The sequence below is a fragment of the Lolium perenne genome, chromosome 5 (genome assembly GCF_019359855.2).
Source record: "Lolium perenne isolate Kyuss_39 chromosome 5, Kyuss_2.0, whole genome shotgun sequence".
Lineage (NCBI taxonomy): Eukaryota > Viridiplantae > Streptophyta > Magnoliopsida > Poales > Poaceae > Lolium > Lolium perenne.
This window is the reverse complement of record NC_067248.2, coordinates 112,636,419-112,651,558: the sequence shown is the minus strand read 5'-3', so window position 1 is coordinate 112,651,558 and position 15,140 is coordinate 112,636,419. Positions and strand designations below refer to the sequence as shown.

General features: G+C 46.8%; 2 protein-coding genes across 2 annotated transcripts; one reads left to right on the top strand and one right to left on the bottom strand.

The window, feature by feature from the left end:
- The first annotated feature begins 863 nt into the window (after positions 1–863).
- Positions 864–4,258, top strand: LOC127299668 (aspartic proteinase Asp1). The gene is made up of 9 exons (XM_051329676.2): positions 864–1,147; positions 1,440–1,557; positions 2,167–2,402; positions 2,491–2,724; positions 3,148–3,286; positions 3,368–3,556; positions 3,643–3,715; positions 3,814–3,901; positions 3,980–4,258. The coding sequence occupies exons 1-9, from the start codon at positions 978–980 to the stop codon at positions 4,089–4,091; spliced, it is 1,359 nt and encodes a 452-aa protein (XP_051185636.1). The 5' UTR covers positions 864–977; the 3' UTR covers positions 4,092–4,258.
- A 780-nt stretch (positions 4,259–5,038) lies between these two features.
- On the bottom strand, positions 5,039–6,148 carry LOC127303499 (uncharacterized). The gene has a single exon (XM_051334225.2). The coding sequence runs from the start codon at positions 6,146–6,148 to the stop codon at positions 5,039–5,041; it is 1,110 nt and encodes a 369-aa protein (XP_051190185.1).
- Positions 6,149–15,140: the final 8,992 nt, after the last annotated feature.

Genomic DNA, 15,140 nt, shown 5'->3' with positions numbered 1-15,140 from the left:
TACACACGAATTTTGAAATTCGCATTTGCAATCAGGATTAAAATTAGAGGAGCAGTTGCGATCTTATGTTTGTAGCGTGAGTACTCTATATTCACAATCTTATATTTTTTTGTGGGAAGAAAACTTCATGTTAACATGATATACCAATTGTGCAGGATGGTTACGAGCTAAGGAAAAAGTTTTTGATACACATACTTAAGTATCTGGCTAATGAAGTTGAAGACAACATTCGTGAGATCGTGCGAGAATACCTTAGACGCGTCAACGGACCATAGCTTTAATAAATAGTGTATTCAGTCATTTCTCTTCTACAAAATGAATTGTGCGAAGTGGATCTTTAAATATTTTAAGTATTATATATTTATTTTATATACTTTAATATTTGCATGCATTATTTACACGTTTATGCATTTGACACTACGTTAAAGGGCCGTGGCGAAGCACGGGCATTCTACTAGTCATCTAATAATAACATTGTTCCTTGAACCAAAGATACCTTGTACATAACAAAACTATCCTGTTTCCGGACGTGCACCTCGTTGCATAGGACGGCCTAACTTGGAACAAGCAAAGCATATCATTTCTCTACAAGCACTAGAAAACGATGCAAAGCGGATTAAGCAGGCAATACCTTTCTGCACCGAATCAACCAAAAGAAAGACGGCAGCATAGAAGTACTTGACCTGGGTGAAAAGGGTTCCCTCAAAAGGTCACCCAAAAACCTGGAGGGCAGCAAAGCCTTTTTGTTCCTTGCTGCAGCCAAGCAAAGAAACGAACTTTCTGCAGAAGCTTCCATCGCAATACACAGCTTCTTCTTCTCCCCCTATAAAAACCACCACACCATTCCCTCTCGCCATCCATCCCCAAGAACCTCTTCCTCCCCTGAGCCCAGCCACGGCGGGGGACAAGGCAAACCATCCGAGGGACAGAGACGCGTCCTCTCCATCCTCTTGCTCAGGCCGAGCTCCCCCTTTCCCATGGCTGGCAGGTGGGCCCCGCCGGCCGGCCTCCTCTTGCTCCTGCTGCTGGCGGCGCTCGTGGCGGCGCGCGCGGACAAGCCGGCCAGGGCCGGCCGCGGGGATCCGGATTCGGAGCCGGAGCCGTGCTCCGCCGTCTTCCAGCTCTACGGCAACGTGTACCCCCACGGGTACGGCCTCCTCCCTCCCGGACCAATCGGTCGCGTCTCCCCCATTCTTTTTTTTTTCCTTCTGAATGATCAATCAACCTTTTTTTTTCTGAGGAAAAATACAGTTGAATGATCAATCAACTGATTGCGGATTTTGGCACTACTCGCCAGTGGCATCCATAGATCTCTGTGCTGATTTTTGTATGCATATCGATTGGCCTTTGATACTGTGTTTTTACTGTAGAAGTCAAGATAAGGTGCTGTGATGTAAATTTTGATCCTGATTTTCTTTGATGATGCTTCCCTTGTGCAGGCTGTACTACGTGGCCATGAGCATTGGCAACCCGCCCAAGCCCTACTTCCTCGACGTCGACACCGGCAGCGACCTCACCTGGCTGCAGTGTGACGCACCCTGCGTTAGCTGCTCCAAGGTACCATCCCTTTTACCATTACCTTGCTTATTGATCCAATCGGATTTGCTTCTGTGGGAGGGACCATAGACTTGATACTATGCAGTGAGTCCAAAAGTTAGCATTTGTTTGGAATCAATGGTTCTTGTGGTATTAATTTGGCCCAGAAACTTGGAGCCTGGTCTTTCTCTTTATGCATTGAATATAATGAATTCAGGGGGAAATATGGTAGTAAATGAATTTCATGCTTATCCGGTATATTACCTGTTTACTTTAGTGGTCGAATAAGATTGTGTAAGTTTGGGGTCACAAGTCTATTATTGGCATCAGTTTAAGAGCCGGTGTTTAGCTGTATTTGTCCAATTTTATTGTGGTTTCCACTTCAAGATTTAGTGTCTGCTCATGTCCTGATTGGGTGTTTACCCATTACAGTCACCATGCTGTTTGTTTATCGTTTTGCTAACTATTTGTAAGTCAACGATAAGAATCAAGGGGTGAGAATATCATCTTATGCCTACGAACGTCAACTGAGAAGCGATAAGTCACTATTTCTACGTTGAAAGCCAAACCTTATTCGCTTGGAGATCAAGGATTTGATTTTCTTTTTCATCCTTTGCATGTTCGGTGTAGGTGCCACATCCTCTCTACCGACCAACAAAGAACAAGCTGGTACCGTGTGTGGATCAGATGTGTGCCTCTCTGCACGGTGGCCTGAGTAAGAACCACAAGTGTGACTCACCGAAGCAGCAGTGCGACTATGAAATTAGGTATGCCGACCAAGCCTCGTCCCTTGGTGTGCTCATCAACGACAGTTTTGCAGTCCGCCTTGCGAATGCTTCCGTTGTCCGTCCCAGTCTTGCATTCGGGTATGCTACTTGGAACCTGTTACAACATTCCAAAGTGGGTCGCTTGAATTGTTTCCTGATGTTTCTTGTTGTGTGTGTGCGTGTGCAGTTGTGGGTATGACCAGGAGGTTGGGAGCAGCACTGAGGTGGCGCCCACTGATGGTGTGCTTGGCCTTGGGAGTGGATCAATTAGCCTGCTTTCACAGCTCAAGCAGCATGGCATTACCAAGAACGTGGTTGGTCACTGCCTCAGCATGAGAGGAGGGGGATTCCTCTTCTTTGGGGATAATCTTGTGCCTTACTCACGTGCAACATGGGTACCAATGGTTAGGAGTGCATTCAAGTGAGTCCTATTTTTGATGAATTTGTTTATGTTCCACAATATATTACAGAAAGAACATGCACGATGCACACTTCCTGCTTGTAATAATGTTTTGAGTACATGTCTGTATTCCAGTTTCTGATTACTAATGTTTTAAATTGAGTAATTGATCACAACTATTGTGGAAAGGATTTAACTGACTTTAAAAACTGTACAGTAAGCACAGTGATTTTCTGATTTGTTTTTGAATATCTCTACCAATAATGTACTTTGCAGTTTGCAACCATATGGAGAAAGCCAATTACAGTGACAACAGACTTTTAGTGATTCTATTTTGGTTACTTAGGGGGTTTAACTATGTAATATGTCTTTGTTTAGTCTAGTAAAAAGTTGTGACCAGATTCTCTCATTTATAGTTCTGAATGTCATAACCTGCATTTTCAGGAATTACTACTCACCTGGCTCAGCAGGCCTGTATTTTGGTGGACGATCACTTGGTGTGGGACCAATGGAAGTAGTGCTGGACAGTGGAAGCTCATACACCTACTTTTCTGCTCAATCATATCAAGCGCTTGTCACTGCAGTAAGTTTCAGAAAATTTTGTATTCTACTATGATAGGATTTTCGGAGAAACATAAAACTCACACGGTTTTATCTATTGCAGCTTAAGGGTGATCTAAGCAAGACGCTGAAAGAAGTATCTGACCCCTCTCTGCCTCTGTGCTGGAAAGGAAAGAAGCCATTCAAATCCGTGCTTGATGTCAAAAAGGAGTTCAGATCATTGGTTTTGAGCTTTTCTAATGGCAAGAAAGCACTCATGGAGATCCCTCCTGAAAACTACCTCATTGTCACTGTAAGCCCCTCCTCAACTCAGTAGATTATTCAGTAATTGACTCCAACTTCTTGGTGACTAAACATATATTTCTCTGTTCTTGCCAGAAATATGGAAATGCGTGTTTGGGTATCCTGAACGGATCAGAGATTGGACTCAAGGATCTGAACATTGTTGGAGGTAGGAAGTTCAGACATAACAACAAAATGGATATAGTTTAAAAGCCATGATCTCTCAAACCGTTGTAACATATGATATTTAATTTTCTCTTGTTGCAGACATTACAATGCAGGATCAGATGATCATATATGACAATGAGAGGGGGCAGATTGGATGGATCCGTGCACCCTGTGATAGAATCCCCAAGTTCGGATCTTCCCTTCTGTGATCACTTCACACGACTGAACATATATACCCTTAATTATTTTCTGTTTATTCAAACAGCGAAAATACCATTCATGGATTTGAGGAAGGTTATTGTAGGCCCCAACTCCCCAGCATCTTTGGTATTCAGAACGAAGAGTGTGCAGATTACTACCGTTCAAACAAAGAGTGATTGACAAGGGGAGGCCAAGGGTTGATGGAAGGACAAAAGGAATCATCCCAGGGAGGCTGTATACAAAGTTATGAACCATGTATTCTTTAGAAAAGAGAAAAAAATCTAGTAGGCTGTAATCATATCCATGTCCATATCAAATATAATAATTATTCTCTTCGTATGAAGCACGGATGTACTTGTATGTTTTATGGAGCATATGGAAGATGAGAAATGGCTTGCACTCTTGCACATTAACCTGGACTGCATTGCAGGTATTCTGGAGGCGACTCTGGGGACTGATGAAGCAGTGGCTACTTTGGCGCTCTTCAACAAGTAACTGAAGACCTATGTTGCTGCTACCCTGCTATTCAGATTCATTACCTGATGGTAGAAGATGGAGAACAAGGGAAGATTATGCTGGGTGTCCTGGTTAGATCTGGTGATAAGCATGCTCTTGTAATGATGTTTGTAACATTTTGACCTGGTTATGCTGATGATGTTACTCCCAGGTATCCCGCCTATAAATCTGACAAAACACGGTTGTTATATAAGTACAATCTATGGAATTGTTCTTTGTGCACTGCATGGCGATGTTTTGTGATGTGTCCAACAGCAATTGGATTTGCTTCATCGGTAGAATTTGTATTAGTACAATGGTTTATCGGCTGATATTTATCTTCAGAATTCATCTGATGGAGTTCAATAATTTGGGTTCCACAGAATGTATAAACCAGTACATCAACTGTCAAGCATTTTCAAAACAGAGTACTCCTAAATTGACATTTCTTTTCGAGCAGTTTTTGCCAATTACAGACAGACTCGAATGTAATCACAGACATGCTAACTTGCTAAGTAATGCCAACAAGCCAACTGTAATAAGAACCCTACAAAAGTAAGAGTTCCCCAAAAGAATCGTGTCAATCCTACCTCTCGGTCAAGTAAGCGGGACTGTAGGTGTCCTGCGATCAACCGGCCCTGTCCTCCATGACAGTGTCCGCCGGCTCCTCTTGCGTGTCGGCGGCGAGCTCGCTAAGGAAGTCCGGCGTCACAGGCAGAGGGAGCGGTGGAGGGACCCCAAAGAACGGCGCCTGCTGATTCTGCTGCTGGTGGCGGCTGTAATACTCACGAAGATACTGCTCCTGCTGCTGCCGGTATTGACGAAGATTGGCCGGAGACGGCGGCGGCGCCTGTGGCAGCTGGACGTTCTCGCCATGGGCAGTCCCCGGCAGCAGCGCCTGTGGCAGCTGGCCGTTCTCGCCATGGGCACTCCCCGGCAGCAGCGCCTGTGGCAGCTGGATGTTCTCCACGCCATGGGCAGTCCCCGGCAGCAGCGCCTGTGGCAACTGGACGCTCTCCACGCCATGGGCAGTCCCCGGCAGCAGCGCCTGTGGAAACTGGACGTTCTCGCCATGGGGCAGCCGCGCGGCGATTGCGTCGAAATACTCCTCCGGGAGGAGGGCTCGGGCGGGCTTCTTTTTCCCGTCGGGGGTCTTGTTTAAGCCGTCCTGGCCGTAGGTGTCCCTGAGCTGTTCGTCGGTGGCGTGCGGCGTGACGTAGACCCTGTAGAGCGCGGGCACGCCCCGCTGCCCGGCGCCGTCGTCCATGGCGCTGGTGAACTCCTGCATGAGCCACGGCGTCCTGTCGGCGAGCTTGCAGGTACCCGCGGTGTAGAAGCGGAAGCAGCTCTGGACGCCGTCGGCGTCGAGCTTCTTCTTGCTCTCCACGCGCCAGCACCCGCCGGTCCTGACCCTGCGGTCGGCTCGCTTGGCGGGCGAGGTCTGGCTCCGGAACCTCGTGTGGCCCAAGAACCACCACGTGCGGTCGCCCTCGCGGGTGCTCGCCGGCGGGTGGCGCCGACGCAGCGCGTCGGGGCTCTCGTCGTAGACGTCGGCGCGGAAGACGTAGCCGCGCGCGTCGGGCGGCGCGGTGTGGCCGGCGGCGATCGACCGGTTGAGGAGCGCCAGGCACTCCTCCTTGGTGGGGCTGAAGTAGACGCCGGGTGGGAGCGGCGCCGGCGGCTGGATGTGGTCCGCGCCGGCGCCCGGCCCGTGGGGAGGCATCTCCCGCATGGCCATGGAGCCGCCGACGGCGTTGGTGTTGCAGGCGGCGGCGCGAGGCGGTTTCTTGGCTTGCTTTCTTGGTTTCTTGATTTCAATGGAGGAGCGAGCAAGAGTGGACTGGAGCAGAATTTGCGAGCTGTAATTGAAGAGGGGTTGGGGATTCGATCGACGCTTGCTTGCTTAGATCGCCGCGGTGGGCTAGAGTTATATGGGCTAAGTTTATATCGTATGGGCTACCAGTGGGCCTTTCCCTCAAAAAAAAGCTACCAGTGGGCCAGACTGTTTCCGTAAAACATGGCCTTCTATGTGGCCAGGCACCCTGTATGCCGACCAGATCATAGAAACCTATTCACCGCTCACTTGGACAAGTGGTATCGGATATTGCTGAAGGAAGTATGGGAAGGTATGGAACTTTTTTTTGGCGAATGAAAATATATTAATCAAGGCAAAGGAGTTTGGTTCTGATTACAAGCATCCCTAATGACATCTGATCCCTCCCGGATCCAAATATTAGTAATCTCCGACATGCAACCAAACCTAGCTAAGGTATGGCTAACAGTATTTAGATCTCTACTAACAAACTGGACACTACCAACACTCCTTTCCTGGCATAAGCGTTTCGACCAGTTGATAAGAGCTGCAACCGGTGATCTGTTGATCGGCACATCATTGATCATGGCAACAAGCTCTTGACAGGGCATGGGTATAGTTGTATACATGTGTGGACGGGTATGGGTAGAAGTTTATACTTACTAACTATATGTGCATGGGTATAGTATTGCTTCACCCTACCCATACCCTACCACATGCATGGCACAATTAACTAGTAATGGATACCTCGTAGAGACATGTATGCAGAGAAGGCACATCCCAACACACGATTCCGTTTGTGCATGTGCGGTTTGCACAACGAAGCAAAACCCAGATGAAAATGATGATAACGACAAGTATAATTAAGTTTTATTTTCAGAAAAAAGAACTATAAAATGATGTTAACAACAACAAAATGATTTGCCATATATGTGGCCTTGAGCACAGAAGGTGTGTTTCCTCCCTACCCTAGGAAGAACACGTCCCATGATTGAAATCGTCTCCACATGGCATGTATAACAGAAGGTGTTGTCCAAGTTTTGGTAAATAAAAGTTGTTATTCAAGTTGGGTCTTCACTCGGCAAGGTATTACAGCTCACTACATGAATCAGGATTAAAGCCGACGGCAAATATTGGCTTACCCCTATGCTGATGGCCACTCTCGGCATAGAGATGTCAGAATACCACATCGTCGGCGTAGCTCTAATGCCGTCGGCATAGGTCGGTCGTTGGCTTAGCTGGAGTGTGTCGACGGTTCCATCCACCCGTCGGCATCTTCCCGCTATCGGTGAGGGAAACCTGACAGAAGGTCTGACGGAGGCCTCAACCTCGCGACGACTTCAAAGGAGCACAATCAGTACATACAAAATTACATGCAATAGGGGATGCCCCACATTATATGCAAAAATCAATTGTGATTATAAACATCATAAATTCGACACATATTGGTTTAAAGTTCATGAAAGTTACTATGCAATTCAAAATGTGGCCTTAACTTTATCATAGTTTTAACAAATAAAATTCAAAATGTGCTTGAAGTAGCTATTTAGCTTCCCTTAGCATAAAATAGTACTCCCTCCGTTCCTTTCTATAACGCCTATTGTTTTTTAGCATTTGTTTCAGAATATAAGAGTAAAGCTATGTTTTTTTTTTGCAAAGAATCCCTTCCACCGATCAGGTCAAGTCCAGAAAATCTGGAAACCGATCTGGTCATGTATTTCTGAGATCTATTTTCAGTTTCCTATTTTGTCTGTGATATCGTTAGGGGGTTTTGTGTGAAAAAATGGCTCGCGCTAATTTCCGTGCCAAAAAACAATAGGCACTATAGAAAGGAACGGAGGAAGTACATACTCTCTCAGATAAAAAATATTTGACTCAACTTTGTCTAGATATACATGTATCTACATATTAAAAAAAATCTAGATACATGTGTATCTAGATAAAGTTCATGTCCGTTAATTTGAAACAGAGGGAGTACCATACATAGCTTTGTAGATCTGCCCCTAAGCATGATAGTTGATACATCAAATGATGCAAAAAAAAATTATGAAAGGTGGTATCAGTCTAATTTCTGTATTTGATGTTATCCACGCTGAAATTTTAACGTGGCGATGTTGAAGTGTTTTCATCAGACAAGCTTGACATAGAGCAACCATTTTCTTTTTTTAATCATCCTTCATTCGTTGTCAAGGGTTTCCGTTAGTTATGCTTAATCAATAGCTAACTTTCTTTTAGGAAAATTATATCGAAATCACGTTTGAAATTTTAGTCTCGTGATGTGACATATTTTTGAATTAGATGAGATGGCAACTTCCACAATATCAAGTGTCACGTGGCAAGTTACCATTGATCCGCTCCTTGAATCGCCACGCACGACTATATATGGTCCATTTTTTGACTGTTTCCTCCATTGGATATAAGTTCAGTTTCTGCCTAAGGTGGCATCAAGTTGTTTGAAAATTATTCTTGTTTCTATCTCCAATCTAAAAGTCATTTAAGAGAAATTTTGGCTTGTTAACTGATGAAATATTTATTCTTACAAATTTTGACATGGTGATATCTAAGTGAAACAATTTATTTTTTCTCCTTAGCAATATGACCGATTTGACAAAAATGAATGCACTTTTGTTCATGATCCTTTAATGTAGTTTCTCAAATTTGGATTCTTGTAAACCCATATAAGTTCATATTGGAGTAAATGATGAGTATTTTCTTTTTGAGAAGTTGACATATGGCAAAACAAATATGAGTAGAAGAATATAATTAGGTGAGACCAAAGATATTTCAAATTGTATGAAATCTAAAATTTTGGTGAAACCTAAGATGTTTGCAATGGTAACTACTGGTATTTTTAGATGGGATAAATGCTTTATATCTATGTTAGCATGTAATCCTCTGTGCTCCCTTTGTTTAGGATAGTAGGGGGAGTGATGTGTGGTACCCGGAATAATGAAATTTGATGGTGTGCTTGTGGCCCCATGAAATAACCATATATAAGGAAATAGGGAGTAAGGGAGTGGGAGTGGTGTTTTGGCACATGGGATATGCTCCCTTTATTTTAAAATGCATGTTACACATATTTTGAAATTCTAAAAAAGTTGAAACAAAAAATTCACACATTCATATTCCCGTGCTATGCGCTCATAAAGTCGTTTCATGAAAAATCGACATGTTGTGTGGCTTGTGTAAAAAGACAAAATTTAATGCTACAAATATTGCTTTTCAGAAGACAAATTTTCTCTTTGATACATAGACCATAAAAAATATTGGTTCTTCGCGAAACTTGAAAAACACACATATATTGTGGAGATGTACATGTAGAATTTTTTATTAAAATCTATCAATATTTCCAAATATAACTTTTTGGTATAGAGAGCATATGCACCAGGGAGCTGAATTAAATTTCCGGCTAGTTGGGTAGACTAGCTTTGTACGAACCATTAGTGTGGTTGGATTCTGTTCAACAACCCAAGAACTTATTTCGTGCTCTTTTTCGATAAAGGGAATATATTAATATCAAAAGAGACCAATTACATCTAGCCTCTGCAACAACGCAACACCCTAAAAGCAGTATGAATGCACACAGCCAAAAAAGATAAAAGAAAACTAAGAAAGAAAAGTCCCGCTATAGTATCCCAGGCCTAGCAACAGTAATACATCCACCCCTAGATAACACCTGAAATACAGACTCTCCAAAAGCGTCACATCCAAGAAGGAAATAGTGCACCAGCACCGCCGTCGCCCGATCAAAGATCTTAGGTTTTCACCCTGAAGATAGTCCCCGCTCTCAAAACAATGCTTCCAACAAGGTCATTGCTAGGCACAACCAGTTAAGGCCAGACCTTGGGTTTTCACCCTGAAAGGTAGGACTCTGAAATTCACCTGTGCTGCCGCCCCCACTTTCATACCACTTATGCGCATCTCGGAACACCAAGCAAGTTCCTCAACATCGCGGAAACTTGAACCTTGTTTAGCTAATCCTCCAATCCCGTCTTCATGAAATTCTCTGCTTCTGACTTCACCATGGACCAAAAGTCTCTTGATATCAACACAGAGCAGAGTTTCGTGCCGCTCCCTCCGGAACCAAACGGTCGGAATAAAAACATGGGTGCGCGCGGCCGACTACCACCTGATCCTGTGAACTCTAGACAAAAGATGCACTGTTCCATTCGCTGTCGGAGCCTTCCGGAACTCATCACTCCGGCTAGATGAAGAAAGATCGACATGTGTCTTCACCTTCGCGAAAGAAAAACCCTAGGACCACCACCATGAAAATTGGAACGGCCGGCCCCCACGCCGCCGCCATGGCTAGGAACAGTGGTCCATCTTCCTCCTCCAACCCGCCCGGTGGAGGTCAGCAGCGATCCCGTTGCCGCCCTTTCCCCGCCGAGTTCTGCCACACCACCGCGTCTCCCGCCATGATCTATGTGAAGTAGCCGAAGGCCACCGCCACCAGACCCGCTGTCCACCGTCGCCGCCCTTGGAAGACCCCGCCTCCGCGAAGGGGAGTCCATGGACGCGCCACCACCGCCCCTGCCTTTGGCAGCCGGACGCGGCCGCCACCGTAGACCCCGACGGCGGCAGCGGCCAGGAGGAGGAAGATGGGCCGCCTCTTCTTGAGTTCGGATCGTCGCCCAGAACCACCTCGCGCGAGACGACCTGGGGCGAAGGTGGTTTACTTCGTGCTCTTAGTTTAGGTAAAGTTAAATAAGATCAGTATTCATAGTACTAAATACATATAAAATAAACGTATACTTTAAAATGATTTTAGTACACAAGATATTTTTTTCTTAAAAATTTGGTTAAAATTTGTAAATATTGAACCTAATGGTGAACGGTGGGGCTTCTTTTATTAAAAGGCCGAAGTACTTTCACTTTCTTGTAATTTTTGGCCGTAAATAGGTGTCATGAGTTTGTGTAAATTTAGTCATATGTAAATACTCTTTAGTGTAAATATATTTAAATTTTGACGATCAAATCAACCCCGACACACGTTGCCGTCCTACGCCATCAATCAGTCACAGGCAGCCATGGCGCCGCCGCCGCGACTCCGCCCTCCGAACCCAGTCCGCCCGGCGCGCGCCCGCAGCCTCGCCAACTCCCTACTGTCTCCCCCATCCGCCGACCAATCGCCACCCTTCCCCGAGGCAGAGGTCCACGGCGACTAGCCCGCCGTCGCCGACGTAGCCACGGCCGCGGCCAGGCTCCGCGGCCCCGACCAGCGTCGCTGGTTCGCCCGCCAGATCGTGCTGCCCAAGTGGATGGTCGACGCCCCTCCCCACCTCGCCCGCGACTGGTATAATCCATCGTCACCTCTTCGCCTTGGTTCAGTTCAGTTTGGCTCTAGTGTCCTACAAAGACGATCTTGTCAGTTCTACTAGCAACAAACTTACTGTCTGTCTTCTAATTTGAAATTCAGAACACATTACCTTAGCCTACTACTGAGAAATAGCACTAGCACTACACTGACAAGTCAAGTCATTAGTAACCAGGAAGGATAGACTTTGCTCCAACAACTTCTTTTTTTCTGTATGTATGCATGTTTCTGCCAGGCCTGCCGGCAAGTGATGCCTGGTCGTTTCATCGGGCGGCAGCACGATAAGCAGGCTCTGTAATGGGACCATTCTCCATTTCCAACGGATCAAGGAGGGCGATCTCTGGCCCAGTAAGCTCCTACTGTATCCGCGACTGAATATTCCACGAGTTAGCCAAGCAAATAGACTTTTCTTTTGAGGTCAATGGCTGCTTGTTCATCTACCTACTTGCTTTAAGGCTTGTTTCTAATCTTTGTGTTCTTATCCTGCATCCTGACGAGACGTACTACATGTTTTGGAGCAATTCCAGTACAAGGTTTTTTTAATAAAGTATCCACATGTTTATGCTTTTAGGCTTTAGAAAACCTGATGAATAACAACTCATGATTATACAAGGGCTTGAAACGATTATACCAAACTCTTGTGTCTCTAACTTTGTCAGTTATTAACTTCTCTAGCATACAAGATAAAAGTGTTTCCCTGTGGAAATAACACATTCTTCTGGGCATATGACAGGGGTATGTATGCCAGCCGTGGCATTCAAATAGAGAGCTGCGCAAACGACGTGATGGTCCGTAAGCTATGGTCATCAAAGAGCACCGTGTTTCCAAACCTTATGGAGCACCTCAAGACCTTTTTTCTTCGAGGACACCGCTGGAGCTGTACATGTCAATATATTAAGATAGAGAGAATGTAATTTACAAGATTTTTGCCAGTGCCATCAAGGCCTCTGTCCCACTGATGACTCCACAGGCGGAGCATCAGGGCTTAGTCCACTCTACCCTATTACAATGATGGTACTCTTGCAATTCCACGAAGCTTCACTGTTTTCCACTCCTTTAGGCTGTTCTTGAACGTCTCCACCACCTCCTATGTCGTAGAGCTCTTGTCCTTGAAGATGTGCTTGTTCGTCTCAATCAAAATTGCTCGGAAGATGCATAGGGCTGAGCTGTTGAAACCTGCTCTTGTTCTTGAAGGAATTAGCGGCTGAATCCGAAGCACAAGTTGTATGCTGATTTCGAGGAGTGAGTCCCCTCTGGAGTCCACCTCCATCTCCACATATCACCAGAGGCTAATGAACTGAAGGATGGCCCAGGCCCTGGGATGGCCTGTGGGGAAAGGCGGCCTCTGATAGTCTGATGTCTCCAGTCCAACTGCTGCTGGATAGTCTTGGAAGATAGCTTGACTAGAGTAAGGATTGCCAGAGCATACATTCCTAGGAGTACCTTGGATACACGGATCGTGCCAGAACAATGTGCTGCTGCCGTCTCCGATCTCTACTGTTGTTGAGGTGGTGATGAACATCGCTTGCGCCTCCGGCGACACGACCTGGAGACCTGCGAAACCGAAATGTATGGTGAGTGTGTGAAAGATGAGAGCCTTGGCATGTACAGTTCTTGTGTAAAATGGGTATACGATGCAACTCATGTTTGTGAAGTTTGTTTGTCCCCCAGAGTTAAAAAATGTGTATGCAATTGCGAAACATCCCAAGTTTAACTACTAGCTAGATGCAACCTCATAAAACTATTTGCTGATTGTGAATGGTACCTTGGAAGATAGCTTGACGAGCTCGCAAGGATTGCAGGAGCCAATATTCCTAGGAGTACCTTGGATCCATGGATCGCGCCAGAACAACGTGCTACTGCCGTCTCCGATCTATACTGTTGTTGAAGCGGTGAACATCGCTTGCGCCTAGGGCTACACCACCTCGGGACCTGCGAAACCAAAATGTATTATGAGTGTGTAAAAGACGAGCCTTGTGTAAAATAGATATACGATGCAACTCATATTTGTGAAGTTTTGTTTGCTTATCGAGTTAGAAATGGATGCAACTCATACCTGTATTGCGGCTGTGGCTTTGTGGTAGACATCGGTGAGGAAGAGTATCTGGAACAGGCTGTCGTCGACGCCGCCAAGTGTATGCCAAATCTCGCCGGGACACCTCTTCTCCGATTCTGGCATGCTTCTAGCTAGGTTTCTGCCCCATCGATTTCCTTGTACTTCTTGTGAGGAGAAGTCGATCTTGATCATGTCTTCTCCGATTCTGAAATGCTTCTAGCTTTCTGCCCCATCGATTTTCTTGTTCTTCTTGGCTCGAAAAGAGGAGTCGATCTGCTTGATCATGTCTTCACGCTGATCGGTACCGCGGGTGCACGACACCACGACGGTCGTCCTCCAGCTTGGCCCGAACCGCCGGCGGCACTAGTTGGTGGTCCGTCCAGAGGTTGGAGCACCGGTACGCCTCATGGCACAGGGCATCGGCCACCGCGTTCCCTTCTCGGTACACATGCTGCACCACTACGTCTCGGAAGTAGCTGAGCAGCTGGACGATCTGGTTGTACATGGCCCACGGGATCCGCGTGTGCGGCGACTCGCCGCGAAGCAGCCGCACCAGCGTGAGGTCGTCGCCCTCTACCACCAGCCGGTCGCATCCTTTCTGCAGCGCAAGGTGGAGGCCGTGGATGAGCGCCCTGGCCTCGACCTCGCCCACCCCGGCATGCGGCGTCCTCTCGCCGAATGCCAGCACGGTGCGGCCGTAGCTGTCCCGGATAACTCCACCGATGCTCGCGCGCCCAGAGCCGTCATGGTGCACCGAGCCGTCGAAGTTCAGCTTGTGCCACCCTGGAGCAGGGCGGGTCCACTGAACGAGGGCGACGACGACACGACGCGGCGGCGGGGGAGGCACGTACGGCGACGTGTTCGCATGGCAGCCGTGACGAAATGCCGGCGGCACCGACGAGATGGAAACTGTGTCCATTTCCGGCCAAGAGAAAGGAGGAAGGGAGGGAGAGAGAGGGGCTTAGGGTTAGAGGTGATGGGAGATGCTCAGATTTAGATCGGTGGTGTCGTAGTCGTACACATGGATTGATACATATATATAAGGCCTTATTACTGCTAATGCTGAATCCTACTTAGTTACGTAGTACTAGGATAATTAGCTTTACAACCACGCGCGCCAACATGCCAGAGCTTCGGGAACATTCTCGTATAGGCTGCCTTGCTTGCCAATGTCGAAGCCATTTCCCGGCCCTGGAGCTGCTTGATCGCAAGGAGCTTTCGATTATGGCCTCCACGCGCGCCGGTGACCTGGAGACGTCAGTGGCGGAACTGGTATGGCGCCGGGGACGCCGGAGGAGAGGTCGTGTTCGATCTGGGCGCGGAGCAGGGCGACGTTGTGTATTGTCGATCTGTTGGGTTTGGTAGGTGTACGTGCACGTAATGTTGCGCGGATGTAGGGGAAGATGACGCCGGTAATGAAGGAGATGGGCGTGCAGTGCTGGTGCCCTCGATGTCCATCACCACTCAACGCTACAGTGTAGCAGAGTAAAATCCTAAGTTCATTAGTACTTCCTCCGTCCAATAAAACTTGTCTTAGATTTATC

Coding starts and splice junctions, on each gene's coding strand:
- LOC127299668 (XM_051329676.2), top strand. CDS start 978: ATGGCTGGCAGGTGGGCCCCGCCGGCCGGCCTCCTCTTGCTCCTGCTG. Junction 1,558..2,166: donor CCTGCGTTAGCTGCTCCAAG/GTACCATCCCTT, acceptor TGTTCGGTGTAG/GTGCCACATCCTCTCTACCG. Junction 3,287..3,367: donor ATCAAGCGCTTGTCACTGCA/GTAAGTTTCAGA, acceptor TATCTATTGCAG/CTTAAGGGTGATCTAAGCAA.
- LOC127303499 (XM_051334225.2), bottom strand. CDS start 6,148: ATGGCCATGCGGGAGATGCCTCCCCACGGGCCGGGCGCCGGCGCGGAC.